Source organism: Dreissena polymorpha, chromosome 13 (assembly GCF_020536995.1).
Source record: "Dreissena polymorpha isolate Duluth1 chromosome 13, UMN_Dpol_1.0, whole genome shotgun sequence".
Classification (NCBI taxonomy): domain Eukaryota; kingdom Metazoa; phylum Mollusca; class Bivalvia; order Myida; family Dreissenidae; genus Dreissena; species Dreissena polymorpha.
The window spans coordinates 44,729,934-44,750,174 of record NC_068367.1 but is presented as its reverse complement, the minus strand read 5'-3'; the positions used below and the strand labels follow the sequence as shown (position 1 = coordinate 44,750,174).

The window sequence follows — 20,241 nt, the reverse complement described above, 5'->3', positions numbered from 1 at the left end:
TGGTTTTATGCTGTTTGCACATAGCCATTTTAACTTTGCTGGGAAAGGGTTAATCTTTGAAAAAGAAATGTAACCCATAGCAAGCTTACTTGAAGACATCCACATAATCCACTTCGGACTGCTTGATCAAGTATGCGCCCAACCAGAAGGTAGCAGCGTGCGCAAAGAACATTACAGCCTGTGACAGGGAAAACGTGATTCCAATCACATGTGCTTTCTTCAGCGCAAGGTTGTATGGTATTTGAAGCTCGTGGCTGAATTTTTTCTGGAACATGTCTTCTCTTGTGAGAGAAGCAACTGTGCGGATGTTCTCAATGGATTCTATAGCGATCTGAAATAACAATCAATTGATCCTTTGATTATCAGAAAGTATATCATTGCATTATTAAAACATAAATATTTTCTTTTTTGTTGTATAAAAAGCAATATTTATTTATCACAAAATCCACTTTAAGTGATAAGTGTTGTCCTTGATTATCTTGTGCAACGTGCGCAGGCTAATCTGGGAAAACACTTTACAGACATGCATTAACCCCAGTTTCCCAGAAGGAAGGTTGCACTACAGACCTTTCCAGCTGACTCAAGAGCCTCTTTGTTTTTGCCCGCAGCCCCCTGCGTCATCTTCATTTCCAGCGCTCCTCCAATCACGACAAACGGCAGGAAGGCAATAGTAAGCAGCGTAATTTTCCAGCTGTACACAAATCCGATCACGATCCCAGTCACCACACTGCAAAAGGCCATGAGGGCTGACCCAAGTTTGATGCCTGCAGCCTGAAAATCGTATACAATCACATGTAAACGGGTATTTTTATTTGCATTATTTTTTATCTTCAAAAAATAAACACAAACATATTAATATGTTGATCCGATTTTGAATTGTTAGCAGGAAGAAAAAGGAAACATTTGTGTCCGTAATTTCCATTTTTATAGTTTGTTTGTAGACTCACAACAATAACGTATTTACAGGCAACATTTGTACTGTATTTTTATATGTTAAAAGTTACAAACTAACAACATTTGTTGTGGGTAATTCCTTTCTTTATATATTTTGAAGCAAATTCCCATATTTAAAAATCAACATTGTTATATATCTATGCTTCATAATTTATTATGCTTTGCATGTACTTTCATAACTCAACCAAGCCAAGTTAAATGCAAGCACCATTCAAATTTACAACGATAAAGTACTTTACAGACTGTCAACCAAGGCCTATTTTTCTATATTGTTATAAGAAATCTAATGTTTTAAAAAACCTATACTTTCCTAAATAGTTTTGTTCCTACAATTTTAATGATTCCCATTACTCAACCAACTTGCGTTTTTATTCTCCTTGCCTGGAAATTAAAAACAATAACATTTTACATGCTGTCAGCTGAGTGCTAATTTTTATAGTTTGGAAATATATCCCATATTTAGAACAACAGCCCATGCTTTTATATTTATGACTTAGTTCTATATTGTGTATGACAAAAGGAACCGTGCATTAGGGCATCTGAATCTTGTTTGTGATTTTAAGAACTTAACTGATTTTCTTTTTCCCTCTTACTCCCTTTGCGTGTATGAAACTTAAATACTTGCTTAAGAATGTAGAATTAATTTTTGGCTTTCTTCACTCACATTAAAGTGGGGTATTATTTTTAAGGTAATAAATATTGCATGCACGTCGCCAAAAATAATTCGTATGATAAGCCAACGTTTGTATTAAATTAATGAAAATGTGACAATTACTTTGGTTCTAACATCATATGACAAACATTGGCAATGAAAATGAAAAAATATTTGTTGTGCTGCCCTCAATTTCAGAACTTTATTGTTCAGTGAGTTATACGTTTTAAGATTTGTTTGTTGTCTATGGAAAGATCATCCTGAATCATTAGAATATTGATAATTTCTTAAAGGGGCCTTTTCACGTTTTGGTAACTTGACAATATTTAAAAAAATGTTTCAGATTCGCAAATTTTAGTTATGATATTTGCGAGGAAACAGTAATACTAAAAATTTATCATGCTCTTAAATATCAATTATATTAATCTTTTGACGATTTAAAAACCTGAAAATTATAAAACGTTGCAACGCGAAACAATTGAATAATTTGGAGATTTCTGTTGTTGTTGTTGTTATATTTTGTGATACTGCGAGGATTGCTTATATAAAGTATAAAATACATCATTCATAGTATGAGCACATAGCCGAGTGGTCTAAGCGCTAGACTTTTACTTCAGGGGTCAGTGGTTCGAGCCCAGTTGAGGGTTACTTTTTTTTCTTTAATTTTCTTCTTTTTTTACCAAAGCTTTTTATATCCAATGTAAACATTTATCAATATAAATCATTTAATAACACACATAAATACGTGCCAAAATCTGTGAAAAGGCCCCTTTAATATAAAAGTTAGATACTAACCCCTTGTACTTGAGAAGCGTCTGTTGCCAGCCTGGTTGTCAAGGCTCCCACGTTGTTGTTATGGTCATCAAAGAAGGCGATTTCCTGTCAACAGTAAACGCGGCCAGGCAATGTACACAATAGTTTCTGTACTCATCCAATTTGGCAATTATGCCAACCAAGACTGAATTGCGAACTGAATGTTACAAAACTACCTTTTACTGTTATCTGTGCAAGCTAGCACTGGTCAAAATCTCTCAGTGCATTTTTTACCAGTTTATAAGTTTGTGTGATTTGTTCACCTTATGAAACAAAGTTTGAGTCATTTAACTGTATTGATTTGACCATAATACACTTTTCTGGTAAGACTGGTTCATCCATTCTTATTGTGCATTCTAATTCATATTCCCCTTTTGATGTAGAAGCCGGCACAAACAAGAAAGCTTTCATATAATGCACCAACCATACAATATACTTGGCTCGTTTTCCTTAATTTTTTCCACACACAAATTGAATCCTACTCTTTAGGTATCATACTTTTGTTTCAAAAACAGATAAAACAACGTACAATTTACCTGTCTTAGCATGGCTTTAAAGCTCATTGATCGAAGCCTCAATGTCAAATACTCTCCGGAACGACCAAACATGTATCCCTAAAAATAAAATAGGCCACAACTGGCATTAACAAAGCTTCAAAGCGAATCACAGTTACACTAAAGTAAACAATTTTAGATTTCTTTTCTATGAGAAATTAAATTCACTGATTTGTAATTTCATATTACAACATTAAAAAAATATAGACAAAATCTAATATAAATGTAAAAGAAAGATTAAGAAAAAAACTATAAATTAAATACAATGTAATGAGTAAAAGTTGAGTTGCTTCCTCAAGTTCTCCCAAAGGAGCTCAGTGAAGAAGGGTCCAGATAAATTAAATGACAATGTAACTAAGTTTTAAACTAGAACTTGTCACAATATTGACTTGTATCCCCTAAATGCCGCATATTATAATATGAAGCAAGTTATAACAATAAAACATTTGACTCTTGGGTGTACCAGTTTTGACCCAAGGGGCATTGTTAGAACAAACTCTGTAGAGAACTGTAAGACAATGTTACATAAAAATATTATTAAACCTTTGGGCATTTTTGTTTAGAAAGGAAAGGAGTGTTTAGGTTTTTTGCTACATGAGTCTATAAAATGTATTTGACCCCCTATGTGTGGCAAGTTTTGTCTCCATGGTCAGACCTTATGAAACTTAGTATAGGGCCAATTAACATTGTTACATACAACATATGAAACATCTGGATGTTGTAGTTTCAGAGATGTATATTTTTTCTTATACAGCCTATAGTAACAATAATCATTTCACATAAATTCTAAGTTGAGAAAAAGATTTTTTCAGATGACAAAACAAATTGCATAAGCACACCACGTCATAGACAGAAAGACGGACAGTTGTCCAAATATCCCCGCGTAACCCCATTTGCATCACAATAAACAAATAAATGTTAATAACAGCTTTTTTATTGATTATGTTTTTCTAAAATCATGCCAGGGATGGGAAAATCAAACTATCATCTATTAATTAACATGAGATGACCAGATTGTCATAGAGTGTGTAGAAACTAGTGAAATACAGGCAGAAGTTAGTCTGAAATCACTGTACATTCAATCCTATTTTTTCCAAATAATACAAGTTAAGCAAAACACGTTCAAGATTTCACTTCCCCTGTCTTGTCTAAACAGATGGCATTCGGACTAGCAAGACTGCATAAAATGTACATAAACGATAAATATCAAATCAAATGGTTTGTTCTTAATTCGTCAAAAGGTCACAACAAAGAAAAATTCAACAATAAGACAGTGAAGTATACAATTACCTGTACAAAATAGGCTATAAGACTGATCACTCCAACGCCAACAAACATCAGAACGTACTGAATAATTTTCTTCTCCTGTTCTCCCTCATCTAGGATTGCGAACACCTGATATCAAATACGTTTTGATTTACACCACTATTATCAAAATCAATTTTTTTCTAATATACTGGTATCTTACTTACATTAATTTGTGCCGGTATAGATCTGACTGACATTTACTAAAACTTTTGCTTTTGCATTGTCTGACTACACAAAATGTCTAGCCAACACCATTGGAACTATTCTCTAAAGCTTCATTTGCTTTAATAAAAGATGATATTACATATGCCAATAAGTATATGTTTGTGAGGGATACAATATATTAATATTGAACAAGGATCCATGCACTCATTGTTTTTCATCAGCAGATATAGTTACAAAACAAACAAAAAATCATGACCTTTCCTATTGAGGAGGAGCATTTGAGTTATAAATGACAAATCATCTGATCATAGGAAATAATTATAAAGAGTAATATTAAAATCCTATCCTGCATTGATTAGTTATGGAGCAGGAATAACAATTCATTACCTTTGACCTTTAATTTTGACCTTGCATTGTGACCTTGATCTTTTAGGAAGAAGCATATATAAGAGTTGTAGAGGACGAATTGTCTGGTCATGTGGAATAGTATTTCCAAGTCATATGAAAATCAAGGTTACAGAGTGGAAACACCAATTCATGACCTTTGACCTGCAGTTGTGACCTTGATCATTTACCGAGAAGTATGGGAGGTTTATTTAATATATTGTCTGGTTATTGGAAATACCGGTAAATATGCAATGGTCTTTTAAAATCTTCCCAGTTATAAAACAGTTACAGAGGAAAACATTCTTTAAAGGAATGGACAAATCAATGGACATACGATTTTATTACTGGCAGTTAATTAACAGGGCATGTATACTTAACTGCTTAAACGATTTTTTTTCTACCTGTAATATCATCACAACACATTTTCTTATTTTTGCATATTTTGAATCTGTTACATTTTCTAAGACAACCAACAAATTATCTCTTTGCATCACACATGGGTGAAACCTAATAGGCTAAATACGATGATAAATGGCAAGTATGAGCAGGTGGTCAGCATTTGTATGTATTGAAAATAAAACAATACATGAACAATCTTTGAAAATTTGAACTCGGAAAAGTAACTCACCCCGAGAATCTCTGAAAAGATCACAGCAAAGGCGGGCATAGCTCCGCCATTAACCAAGCTGGCAAAGCATCCCATGACAATGAATGGTGCCTCTGATTTGTTCAGTTTAAGAATACGTCTAAGAGAGGCGTCAACCTCTTCTTCTTTAACTCTCTTTTTCTGTTCTTTGTTTTCCTCCTTTTTATCGTGGGAATGCTTTTTCGGAGTCATGTCTATTGTGCTCTTCTGATGGTTTAACGACGGTCGTTTTGTGTCATCTCTGTTGAAATTTTCAATGTCATCATCTGTAAAAAGCATCACACTTGTATAACTAAATTACTCATGTAATGGCTATTTAAATATTTAAAAAAAACACAAAGGTCATCTTTTTTTTAAATTACATAGTAAGTTTTCATTGTCAGTTCCATCACACGACATTTCTTCCAATTAATCATCGCTAGGATTATCACCTTTTTACTCGCATTATATTTGTGAATAAACTTTTTTTTTCATTTTCAGGAGAATATCCTCTTTTGTATTTGACAACCATAACTTGTCCCTTTTTAAATTATAACAGATTTAATTGTGAAGAAAACATCTTCAATTTATCTTTGAATGATGATGTTACTGATTAATTTATATTTTGTTGAATGTTTGCTTCTACTAAGTACTTATAAGATTAACAGTACTTTTTTGTTCTGAAAATGGTGAAAATAGTGAAGCAAGATGGCATATGAAAAATACCTACCTCTCCATGAATAATATCCACAGGGAATCAGCAAAGGTTGAAGATATAAAAGAGACAAGGCTCATGCCTGATAACCAAGTTTGGAAATGATTATGATAAAGAAGAAGCTCACTATGATAATGATCGAGTTAAAAAAATGATGGAACAGTGCCACACATGATAAACATGTTTACCATAATATAATAGTGGCACACATCGTATACATATTCTTCAATAATGTAATAGTGGCACACATGATATACATATTCTACAATAATGGAATAGAGGCACACATCGTATACATATTCTACAATGACATAATAGTTGCACACATACTATACATATTCTACAATAATGGAATAGTGGCACACATAAGATACATATTCTACAATAATGGAATAGTTGCACATATGATATACAAATTCTACAATAATGGAATAGTGGTACACATGATAAACATTTTCTACAATAATGGAATAGTGGCACACATGATAAACATTTTCAACAATAATGGAATAGTGGCACACATGATAAAAAATTTCTACAATAATGGAATAGTGGCACAAATGATAAACATGTTCTACAATATTGGAGTAGTGACACACATGATAAACATTTTCTACAATAATGGAATAGTGGCACACGTGATAAACATTTTCTACAATAATGGAATAGTGGCTCACATAATACAGTTCAGCTGCATTTCCTTTCAATTTGAATCAACAACAGGTAGACAAGAACAACACAACTTAAGATTTACCTTCGACAACTGATAATCATCCAAGCCGCATAAATAAATATAAACAAACAAATTACAATTAAGGTTTCATACCAATACAAATGCAACCTTTGGTCTTTGTCTGAATTATGATGATATAAATCAAAACCATGGGTCATGTGTCTTGAACATAATGATGAATGAAAGCATGATATGTACATAATATTTCAACATTACAATCTACAAGTCTGTAGATATATTATTATTATTATTATTATTATTATTATTATTATTATTATTATTATTATTATTATTATTATGGTGGACGAACCAGTTATCGAACACCTAAGAAATTACGTTAAATTTCCTTAAAACTGAAACACTTAAAATAACAAAAACATTTTGTTTTAACAAATGACTAACAGTTCAATCATTGAATGATTAATCTGTAAAGTTTTCCAGCAAACTTCCTTCAAGAATTTATAACAATGATTCCCTGGTTATTGTCACCTCTAGCAGACAAAACAAAATGGCGGCCGATGTAAATATGACCTATTAACCGACACTTCATAAATACTACTCCAGTATATACAAAGTCACATGACTATCACGTGACCCGGACTCGGCGAAAAAATCTGCGTCTGCTGCAATCAAAATTGCAAACGGAAATATGCTTTTTGGTGTGTAAATGCACGTTTTGATAAATGCATTCAAAAAGTAATATCAAAAAAACATAAAACGGTGTTAATAACAATAAATGCATCCCTTAAACCTGTTTTTGGCGCATTTGTTTCAAGCTAAGTAGGCAAGTAGGTCATGGACTTCATGTGCGACCATTTGTTTATCAATGTGACGTCATGCGCACTTTTGCGCATGTGCATACAGAACCAAAACAAAGCGTCCGATAATAGGTGCTGTTCGATAACAGGTACTTACACACCGGATTTATATAGCGCCCTTTTCATGCAAGAGTGCACGTTCAAAGGCGCTTTACATAAGAACATTTGACGTATCGCAGATCCGAATACATTTTGCAACACTGTTTCAAAAAGAATCGATCAAAACTACTTAATTATACTATTAAACTACTCTATTATACTATAATTACTACGTAAAAACATGCACAGTAACCCTAGATTAGAAAGATCAACAAGACACTATAAAACTACCCTATGTGTATAGCTATAAGACAATTAATGAAACAATAAAATCTAAAACTTACACAATAAGTACTACGTAAAACAAAAAAAAACATGCACAGTAACCATAGATTTGAAAGATCGGCAAGACAAACCAGAGACAAAACAGAGACAGAGACAAGAGTAACGTAAGGATACCATTACCACGAGTCCACAAACCCCCAAAGGAATAATTATGCTTCCTTTAAAAGGGTAAATTCAAATTCATGCTGATTGAGACAAGGGTAACGTCAGGATACCATTACCACGAGTCCACAAACCCTCAAAGGAATAATTATGCTTCCTTTAAAAGGGTTAATTCAAGTTCATGATGATTGAGATTTTATATGATGAATTGAACAAACCACTGCTTATATTGCATAAGATTGGGGGAAGAGGTGAGTTTTCAGTGCCTTTTTGAATGAATTCAGTGTTAAAGAACCTCGAATGTTTGATGGAAGTGAGTTCCAGAGTTTGGGAGCAGCGTACATGAAACTTCGCTTCCCGTATGATACGGATTTAATCTTCGTTGGAATCACTAATGAAGTCGCTTCGTTTCGATTTGATCTTAAGTTTCGCCTTGGTTCGTAGACTTCAAGTAGGTTTTTCAGATATACAGGCGATTGTCCATTTAAGGCTATGAACGCATTGGTAAGTATTTTGAAGTGAATTCTTTTTTCTACTGGGAGCCAGTGTAATTCTTTTAGGATCGGTGTTATTAGACTATAGCGGGATGTTCTTGTGATAACACGCGCCGCAGTGTTTTGAACATTTTGTAGTTTCTTGATAGCTGATGTTTGTGTTCCATACAGCAGTGCATTGCAATAGTCTAGCCGAGACGTGACAAGTGAATTGACCAAGGATTTTGTGGCATTTGGTGTAAGATATTGCCTGATGTGACCTATTTGCCTAATCTGACCGAAACATGATCTACTTATAGCATTAATATGGTGTTCCATTTTCATTCTTGAATCAAACCAAGTACCGAGATTCCGAACGTATTGCAATGGTTTAATTGTCGAGTCCCCTACTTTAATAGTTAACCCATCTACGTACTTGGCGTTGTTTTGACTTGAAAATTCTATGACCTCGGTTTTGTCGGTGTTAAGTTTGATCATATATTATCAATAGATAAAGCCAATGCAGTATACAAAAAATATACGTTTCTGACTATTATAACTTTTGAACAAAGCCAATATGTTGTACATACCATCAGCACTTTTCATACTCTGCAAACAAGAAAATATAATTAAATGGAGGATATTTTTTTGGTTAATAATACATCTTGAATGAGTTATAAGGTAAATTCATATTTTCAAGAGTTGCACAGACACAAGTGAAACATATTATTTTCTGTGATTACAAGAGAATACAAATTGATACCGATAATCTGCAGAAAACCAACATTTTTCCTTTTTATTTCATGCTATTTTTTTTCAATTGTAAGAGATGAACTGGAGAATTTTCATGGAATAATGACACCATGGCATTTAACAAAAACCAGTACTCATCAGTATCAAAGGGTTGGAAATGAAGCCTTTACAACTTGCATCTAGTAAGAAAGGTCTTTAATAAAATTTAATTTTCGGAGGCACTACAAATGTGTGAAAAAGCATATCTAAGTGATCATGACAACCTCCTACCTGAAGAGTGACTAGTTGTTGGTAGATGCCATGTTTGCTCATCAGTTCAGTGTGGGTGCCCTGTTCCGCCACGACGCCATCTTTGAAGCCAGCGATCATGTCAGCTGTCTTGATGGTGGAAAGGCGGTGAGCTATAACAATGGTGGTCCTCCCATGACTAGCCTGAAATGTGATATTATAAGAAATACATGAGACTTGCTCTGGGAATATCGGGCTGATTAAATGTGCATAGATTGTCATAGCATATTAGCCAGTACAGTCCAAACAGGCTAATCAGGGATAACACATTCCGTCAAAACACGTTTTTTCGCAAAGAAGGGACTTCCGTTAAACAAAAAAATCTACAAATATCAGAAAGTGTCAACCCTGATTAATCATTGGACGACAATTAACGCACAGGCATGAAGCCCGTTTTGTTCAGTGTGCAGCTCATATTTATATATATATGTCGATAAAATTATGTTTTTGATGATTTTGGCTCTCTTTTGTATTTGCAATATTTTCTTAGATCAATCACAATCTTTTCACTTACATTAACTCAGTGCAGCAGAATGATTAAATGTCAAACACTTTAAGATACTATTATAAACTTATAAAATTTTATGCAAATTTGTAAGAAGGCATAAGTCTTGGAATAAACTGTGTCTTTAAACCATAAGCTGTATAAAGTTTGACTTGTTGAATGTATTAATAATTGTATCATTTAAATTGATTTTTCCACAAAATTTGATGTTTGATTGAAAATTTAAAGATCCCCACCTAGAATGGAAACTTGTAAAGATGTGCATAAATACAACATCAAAAGAAGTTAAAATGACAACAATCACAATTGGCTTTTATAAAAGTGTAATTGGAAATTGCTAATGATACAAAAGGTTCACATAAAATATAACAAAAATACATTTATAATATGAATTTTACAGTTTTGTTTGAGATTAATTTTGCCAAAATCAGGGATGATACTTTACACCTACCTAAACTAAATTTTTGCTTAGAATAGACTTGCTTTTAATGAAAAATACTATAAAAGCGTAAAGTGACGTCCACGATGATCAGGGATGACACTTTACACACTTGCATTAAGACCCGTTATCCCAGAGCAAGGCTCATATTGATAAAACAAGATTGGTAAGTTTGTGTTTACATGTTGCAATAAAACTAACCAGTACAAGTACCAATATCAAAAAAAGCCTTTAAAAAAGGGAAAAATCCAAAAATCGCCCCAAGCTTACCTTTTCAAGAGCATCCTGTACAATCCCCTCGCTCTCTGTGTCTAGTGCTGACGTGGCCTCGTCCAGCAGGAGGATCTTGGGATTGCGCACAAGGGCTCGGGCGATGGCAATACGCTGCTTCTGTCCACCGCTCAGCTGGGCACCCCGCTCACCAACCAGCGTCTCATATTTCTGTGGTGAATGAAACATGTTAGAATATGTCAGCAGCCCTCTGTGAAAATGGGGCCTAAATGCATGTGCGTTAAGCATCGTCCCAGATTAGCCTGTGCAGTCCATTAAGCCCTGTTTTCCCAGAGCGTGGCCAAAATAGATTAGTCTTAGTCTTGTTTCTAGATCACTGCCTTTGAGATTTACAATTTATACCCATGGTCTCTTAATTCGATGGTGATCGATATTTTACATAAAGATCAGTTTAAATCATTTAATTTTATCAGCAAATGATTACTATCTGAATTTATTCATAATTCCGAACTTTGAGAAAAATGTTTATCTTGTTTATGCCTTTAAGACATCCAGAGCTGTCAATTATTGCATTCCATGTGCAACCCGTTATCGACCAAAACTTGTTGATTAATCAATTATCTTCTGCTCTTATTATAACCTTTGTTCCGAACATACACTTGTGCCATTCAAGCATAATAAAACAGTAAAAAATGGATTCTTTTTTCACTTGATCCAATTAAATCTAAGTAGAAATTTATCATTATACAATTTAAATAAAATACATTTAAATTATGACATTGGCGCAGAAATTTGATGATGTTATTTATAGATAAATATCAATATTTTTTTTATTACATGGTACCACACATGCAAAAGAGGTTTAAATGTTTCAAAAAGCACACAGCCTTCAAAATGGTCAATTTAGTTAAATTCAGGTAATAACTCTGAGCACAAATAGATCATAAAAATACAACAATACTCAATCATTCAAATCTTACGTGAGGCAAATACATGACAACATCATGTGCATTCAATTCAAATCTCACCTGTGGCAAATCAATGACGACATAATGTGCATCGAAATTAAATCTTACCTGTGGCAAATCAATGACGACATCATTAGCATTCAATTCAAATCTCACCTATGGCAAATCCATGATAAAGTCATGTGTATATAATTTAAATCTTACCTGAGAAAAATACATGACGACATCATGTGCATTTAATTCAAATCTCACCTGTGGCAAATCCATGATGAAGTCATGTGCATTGGCCATCTTGGCCGCCTGTTCTATATCTTCTTTGGTAACGTCCAGGTGCCCATAGCGGATGTTTTCCTCTATCGTTGTTCCAAACAGCACTGGTTCCTGGCTCACGATGCCAATATTTTCCCGCCACCACTTCAGATTGATGTCCTTGAGATTCACTCCGTCAATGAGAATCTACGGGTTAAAAGTTGGTTAGAAATATAGATATTTTTTTGCGTCACTTGTGAGAGTATCAATTACATGTTTGAAATGCTGAACGATTTATACACAACGCTTGTTGGTCTAATTAGATCCACTCCGTCAATGAGAACCTACGTGTGAACACAATGGTCAACAATTTAAATATGAGCCTCATTCTGGGAAGAAGAAGATTAACATTGACATTATTCAGTACTACGCCCCGACGAACGACAGTAAAGAGGATGAGAAGGACAACTTTTATAATAGACTGTCAACCATCATACCAGACAGACAAAAGAGAAACCTCATCATTCTAATGGGTGACTTCAGCGCAATAATCCGCAGTGACAACCGAGGATATGAGGAGATTATGGGGAAGCAAGGGTTAAGCGAGATGAACAACAACGGGGAGAGATTCCCCGACCTGTGCGCCAAAAGTAACCTGGTCATCCAAGGAAGTGTTTTCTATCACAGTAGGATACAGAAGTTAACATGGGTGTTACCAGACCTGTCAACGGAGAACCAGATTAAATACCTGTTCATCGCAAGGAAGTTTCGTCGCTCTCTTCAGGATGTACGTGTCAAGCGTGGAGCAGACGTGGCTTCGGACCATCATCTCCTTGTCGCCCGATTGAAACTGACGCTGAAGAAGAGTTGGACAAGGGCCAACGTTACAACACTGCTACACTGAAAGACACATGGAAGCAAGAAGAGTTCAAAGTCACTCTCTTCAAAAAGTTCCAGGTCCTAGAGGAGCAGCTTGAAGAAGAGACCATACAGCAAAAGTGGCAGAACGTAAAAGAAGCAGTGACTTCAACATGCCAAGAAGTACTGGGCTCTAGGTCTTACACACAAAAGGAGTGGATATCAGCAAAGACGCTTCAGAAAGTTGCAGAAAGACGAGAAAAGAAAGCAAGCACAACAACAGCACAACAAGAGCCGCAAAAGTGAAAACACAAAAAGAGTACACCGAAGCAAATAGAAGCGTCAAGCAAAGGGTAAGAGCAGACAAGCGGATATATCTAGAGACGCTTGCAACAGAGGCGGAAGAGGCAGCCTATCAGAACAGAACTTAAGATCTGTACTCCATCACCAAGATATAAGCAGGAAAGTTTGCCAAGCCAGAAAGGCCAGTAAGGAACAAATATGGAGGAGTAATAAAAGATGACGAAGGGCAGAAGAAGAAGTGTATTGAGCACTTTCAGGAGCTACATAACAGGCCAGCTCCGGCAAATCCACCGGAAATTCCGCCGGCTATAAGCGATCTGCCAATCAAGTGTTGCACTCCCACAAAGGAATAGATCAGCAGCGCCATCAAGCAATTAAAGAACGGCAAATCTGCAGGACCTGACAGAATACCTGCAGAAGCGCTTAAGGCTGAAGTGGAGACCAGTGTGGAGCTATTACACCCGCTCTTCAGCAAGATATGGGATTACAGAGGCGTATCCAGAAAATTTTCAGAGGGGGGGGGGGCTCAACAGGGGAGGGTGCGGGAGAGGTGTGCCCTTCCGTCGTCAAACTTTTTTTGAAATGGCACCTTGAAATGATACGATTTCCTGCTATCTAATCAGCATTTTGCATGATAAAAGTGCATGTAAAACAAATAAGAACTTGAGTTCACACATCAAGTGTGACAGACACACGGACAGACAGACACACAGGGGTAAATCAAATGTCTCTCAAACCACTAAAGTGGTGGGAGACATTATCTTTATCCATAACTTTTTTAACAGAGTTAGATTGGTGGACCTCCTATTTAACCTTGTTGGATATCCTACTAGGTCAACTTAGGTACAACATTAAAATGTTTGTGTCCAATATGTCCCTATGAATGGAAAGCAGGCACACAGCGGACAACCTGTCCTGACCCATTGATGATCTTAGTTTTGTCTTAACAAGTCCTTGGGCACTGATACTCCTTTCACACTCGCATGATGTGACAGGGAGCACACATGATATGGACAAAACAGTGTAAATGATGGGGTACAGCTGGGAATCACAATTTGCCGCAGAGCCCTGAAGGGTAATAGGTGGGCTGGGTACACCTTTCCACCTGCCTGCCATATAAAGTGCAACTCGGCAGGCAGGGACTGAGGGGAATGGATCATCATTGAACCATTCAAGGTCACTAGCACTGACAGGAGAGGAGCACATTTGTTTAGGTATAAACTTCAATCCCATGGCTTGCCTTAGTCTGCAAATAACTGAATTGGGTGTCCATTTCATTCACAAAGTGTCAACAAAGGTTAGGTTTCTTGTGTAGTTTAATTCGGGTGTTGCTGCCTCGATGTTGTCACGCTTTCAGAAAATGATTTAGTTTCATATAGCAAAGTATTCTTCATTTTTGAGTCTTTTTTAATTTCAAAAACTATGGATGAACATCAAAGCAGTTAGCCCGATTTGTTAAAAAAAAAACAAACAAACAATTGCCATTAATAAATTGTGCAGTTGAATTTTACTGGCAATAACTTGTTACTTAAAAGGATTATCACTCTAAAGAGCTAATACCAATTAAATTCATCAAAGAAATTAACGAAAAAATAATTATGATTGTCCATTGCGTTCGTCTAAACTCTTTAATTGCTACAACTTGAAATATTGTTTTTTCACAAGTCTCATGCGGCAGCCATTTGTAAACATTTACCTATAGCTAAATGTATGGATGAATTTCATTAGTTGAATGTATCTTCTTCAGCCAATCAAATAGCACAGTTTATTACTTACAGTCAATGAAGCGGGCACTTTAGCTGACGAAGGTTAGATCGTCTGTACACATGCCTGGGGGCTAATCACATAAATCGACAGCTGTTTATGGCTTAATTAGGGACATATGACAGTAAATACACAAGTAGATTGAAACTGTTAGGGGCTCATTTTTATTAAAAATCGTGTCTAGCCAGCCAGCTGGGGGGGGGGGGCTTTAGCCCCTTAGCCCCCCACCTAAATACGCCTCTGGGGAATAAGAAGAAAATCCAGCAAAGTGGAAAGAGGGTTACCGCATCAAGCTTCCCAAGAAAGGCGACCTCAGTTCCTGCTCAAACTACCGAGGAATCACACTGTTGTTCATCCTAGGAAAGGTGTAAAATCGCATCCTGCTGAACCAAATGAAAGACACAGTAGACCCGCATCTCCGTGACAAACAAGCAGGCTTTCAAAAGGAGAGAATGTGCATGGTTGCAGATTGCAACCATGCGCATCATTCTGGAACAATCCCTGGTGTGGAATTCGCCGTTGTATGTCAACTTCATTGACTATGAAAAGGCGTTCAACAGCGTTGACCGGGAGTCTCTCTGGAGACTTCTGATACACAACGGATTGCAAGGAAAGATCACCAACATCATCAGGAAGTCTTATGAAGGGATGACCTGCAGAATCGTGCATGGCAGACCGCTTACGGACCCCTTTAAAGTTAGAATCGGAGTGAAGCAAGGCTGCTTACTCACACCTTTCCTGTTCCTGCTGGTCATAGACTGGGTAATGAAGACATCGACGGGGCAGAAGCGCATTGAATACAGTGGACTCTCTGGAAACATTTGGAAGATCTCGACTTTGTCGATGATCTGGCTCTTCTCTCCAACACCCACCAACAGATGCAGGAAAAGACAAACATGGAAGCGAACAGCTCGGCTAGACTGGGCCTAACCATCAACAGAGGGAAGAGCAAGGTGTTCAGCACCAACACATTCAACAACACACACATCACAATCCGAGGCAAGGCGCTGGAGGAGGAGGACAGCTTTATCTGTCTAGGCAGCATTCTGGACAACCAGGGAGGAACGGATGCAGATGTCAGAACCCGCATCGGTAAAGCACGAGCAGCATTCGATCAGCAAAATAAAATCTGGGGATCCAGCGAAATTGGAATAACCACCAAGATTAGGCTCTTCAATACCATCGTGAAACCACTACTCCTCTATGGAGCAGAGATCTGGAGAACCACTGTCACCACCATAACAAAAATACAGGTCTTCATCAACATCTGCTTCAGGACGATCTTCAAGATCCGCAGGCCAGACAAGATCTCCAACGAAGAATTATCGACAAAAACAAAGCAGCAGCCAGTTGACATCCTTCAGAGACGTTGGCGGTGTATAGGCCACACCCTTCGATATGTTCCTTTTTTTCTCATATTGATTATTATTATTGATTAAAGGTTACAGTGTTTTCCAAATGAAGTTTTCGCACATTTTTTGCAATATAGAAACATTGACCTCACACTGGTTCAGCTAAAACAAGCTAAAAAAGGCTGAATAATATTATAGAAATCTGGGCCAGTTTTGAATAAAATCATAACTTCATGTTTTATATCAAAATGATTTGAATGAGTCGGTTCAACACTTCACAATTAACCAGCAGTGTATGTTTTCACAAATCTGGTCTGGGCATGGGACCTTTGGATTGACAAAAATCGTGTATTTAGGACACAGTTTGAAAATTGGTGTATTTTACTTTAGGCTAACAAATACTTTAAATTGAGAAATCGTGTTTTTAATATTAAATTGACTAAAGTTGAACGCATAGTGTCGCATAGGGAAATAAACTTTTTTGCAAAACCTTCATTTGGTAGTTGTAGAAGACATTTGTTAAAAAAAGGGAATTGGAAATGGGGCCATAACAGCCCCAAACTTGCTATAAAAACAACTCAAGTACCCCACCTGCCCCTCCTCTGGATCATAGAAGCGCTGCAGCAGCTGAACAATGGTCGACTTCCCGCAGCCACTGGAGCCCACCAAGGCCACCGTCTGACCTCGCTTGATCTGAAGGTTCACTCCATAGAGGATCTGAAATGAAAAGTCTCAAGGATGTGATAGACACTATCGAGGATCTGAAAAATAATTATATGTCTGACACAGTTTAGCAGGTTGAGGATATGACATTAAAGACATTTGGATCTAAAGCTGGTAGTTAGAAACAATTGCGGATAAGAAAATTAAAGTCATGAAGATATGAATCTGCAGGTTAGACACTATTTGGTATCTGAATATTTAAAGTCAGTAGAATCTGAAACTGACAGTGATACACCATTTGGGATCTAACAAATAATGTCTTTAGGATCAGAAACTGATATATGGATTATCTGAAAATTAAAGTAAAAAGCTCTATAGCTGATAGTTAGCCGTTATTGAGGATCTTAAAATTTAAGTCATACGGATTTGAAACTGATAACTTTACACCATTTAGGATCTAACAATTACATTAATATCATAAAAAATACATAGAGGTCTGAAACAGTCTTGCCATGCTTGGATCTGCTTTTTGCAGGTTGAGCATCTAAAAATTATTGTACCATAATTTATTCATCTAAAAATAACAGTCATTGGTCCTCCACACTATGGCACCTTTTTGCATGTTTATCCCATCTGAAAATAAGCTGTTGTCTTTATTTAGGATATTATTTTTTAGTCATTTTTTTAAGAAGGGGTCTACCAAATCTGAATACCGGTTTGCACATTGAAACCATTACGGAATTGAAAAGCAATGCATATCGTAAATATAATTTAGGCTGTGATTGTAGCAGTTTTAACCGCCACTTGGGGTGTGAAATAATACAGCCACCATATATCTCTTCCAAAAAAGCGACTTTACTTACATTTAAAGGTGCTAAAAAATAAAAGTTACAGCCATGGCATCATTACTTTTATTAAAATGTGTTATTAGACAGTTTAATGGGTAGTAAAACTACAAGTCCGAGCAACTATTGCTGGTCTGTTAATAATAGTAATAGACATCTGATTTGAGGTCTAGAAATAATTAGACAATTATGTAAAGCTCTTTAATATTTTCGTCCAATATGAGTTGCTGCAAACATTATTTGAAATATTTTTTAATATAAAAAAATACAAAGTGCTCATGTTGAGCTATTGTGGTCGCCTGTTGTCCGTCCTCTGTCGTGACTCATCAATATTTTCCTTGTTAACACACAAGAGACGCATTCATTGGAAGATCTTCATGAAATTTGGTTAGGACGTTTGTCATTTTGACATATTGGACAAGATTTAAACTGGGTCATAAGATGCCAAACACGAGGTCACAATGTCAAATTAAATAAAAGCATTGTAATACTCTAGAATTTAGTGGCATGTATAGTCCACTCTACATGAAACTTGGTCTGAAGATCTGTTTAAAGGACATCACAATGGTTCCGGTTGGTTGAAAAACGTGACCGCCAGGGGATGGGGCAGTGTTCCTTATATGACTATAGTAAAACCACAAACACTCTAGAAGTCAAAGTTTAAATCCACTATTCATACAAATTAGTCGATAATTTGCTCTTGTGATAGCTCTACTAAGTTTGAAAATGGTTCCAATCCAAAAACAAGGCTGCCTTGAGGGTGGTTCAGTTTTACTTAAATGAATATAGTAAAACCTTGTTAACACTCTAGAAGTCACAATTTAAGTCCAATATTCATAAAATTTGGACAGCACATTTTTTCAAACGATAGCTCGTCAAAGTTAAAAAATGGTTGTGGATCTTCGAAAAAATAAGTGGTGGGGCAGTTTTCCACGTATGGCTATAATGAAGCCTTGTTAACGCTTTAATGGCCACATTTATTATTGATAGAACTTGGTCAGAACATTTGTCCAAATAAAATCTCTGGGACTCTGCTGAGTTTGAAACTGGGTCATGTGGGCTCACAAACTTGTACATTTAAGTCAAGTTAGGAAAAGCATGTTAACACACAAGAACTTTTTTCTCCAATCTTCATCAACATCGGTCAGAACATTTGTTCTAATGATATTACAGATGAGTTCAAAATAAGAAATGTGCCTTGAAATCAAATATTTATGTTTCAGAAAGAAATTCCATTATGAACTTAACCTTCCCAGAACAGTTTAGTTCCTTCGGGTCTCAGGTGAGCGCCTTAGGACCCATGGCCCATTTGTTTCGTGTGTGTGTTGTTATAAGCATTATTGAGTATATTCAACAATTTATGACTGTTTGTGTTGTTATAAGCATTATTGAGTATATTCAACAATTTATGACTATCTCAAATAACAATACCTTAGCTTCTGGCCTGGAAGGGTACCGGAAATGAACGCCGCGGATCTGAACATTTCCTTGGAAGTTGTCCAGCTTCTTCCCTTCTGTGGAATAGCTGTCGATTGGGGGATCCTTAAAGCCATTGTGCAAATGATGCTTAAAGGGGATATTCTAGGTGATTTTCTACATGCTTAATATCTAATTTTAACATTCTAAAATGATATATATTACTATTATGATTCTATCCACTGTTGATGGTTGTTAAATTGGATCCAATTTTGATGGTTTGTTAATTGTTTGTATATTTTTCATTTGCTTATTTCTACTGTTAACTGATTAATGTTTGAAATGTAGACGCAAAAAAGGTTCTTTAAATATTCAACATTTAAAATTGATGCTTCATGTTTTCTTGATTAGTTTGTTGATATAAATCTTTAGAATTTATATGGGAAAACTGAGCTAATTGCATGTGTGTAAAGTGTCATCCCAGTCCACACAGGCTAATCAGGAACAACACTTTCTGCCTTAACTGGATTTTTGTTCAGAAGAGACCTACTGTTAACAAAACATTAAAGGTGTAAAGTGCTGTGCCTGATAAACCTTTACAGACTTCACAGGCTCATCTGGGAGGATTTTTTACCAACATGCAATTACTTCAGTTTTTCAAGAGCACAGCTCATTTGTTACCATTGTGATCAACTGGTACAGGTAGTAGGCTGCCCCTCTTGCCGTGGCCAAGGTTTGCAAGTGTGGCATGGCATTCCCCAGGGAGAAAGCACCGATCATGACAGAAAAGAACACCTGAAAAAAAAATTCAGCAAATATTTAAACGTGTTTACTTTTCATAAAGAATATAAATGGCTTCAAATGATGTAAATAAAAAACGTTCAGAATTTCTTTTAAATGTGTTAATTATGATTTCAAAACATT

At 36.0% G+C, this 20,241-nt stretch overlaps 1 protein-coding gene across 1 annotated transcript in view; it reads right to left on the bottom strand.

Moving 5' to 3' along the window:
- LOC127855203 (ATP-dependent translocase ABCB1-like) overlaps nt 1–20,241 on the bottom strand; it is a 42,881-nt gene that overhangs the window by 8,225 nt on the left and 14,415 nt on the right. The window contains exons 9-21 of the mRNA XM_052390620.1: nt 19,999–20,112; nt 19,333–19,443; nt 16,985–17,110; nt 12,120–12,323; nt 10,939–11,109; nt 9,707–9,868; nt 9,274–9,292; nt 5,462–5,745; nt 4,264–4,368; nt 2,956–3,033; nt 2,402–2,485; nt 568–771; nt 90–331 (exon numbers count right to left, since the gene is read on the bottom strand). Coding sequence (XP_052246580.1) covers nt 90–331; nt 568–771; nt 2,402–2,485; nt 2,956–3,033; nt 4,264–4,368; nt 5,462–5,745; nt 9,274–9,292; nt 9,707–9,868; nt 10,939–11,109; nt 12,120–12,323; nt 16,985–17,110; nt 19,333–19,443; nt 19,999–20,112 — 1,904 coding nt within the window. The remainder of the gene's footprint in view (nt 1–89; nt 332–567; nt 772–2,401; nt 2,486–2,955; nt 3,034–4,263; nt 4,369–5,461; nt 5,746–9,273; nt 9,293–9,706; nt 9,869–10,938; nt 11,110–12,119; nt 12,324–16,984; nt 17,111–19,332; nt 19,444–19,998; nt 20,113–20,241) is intronic.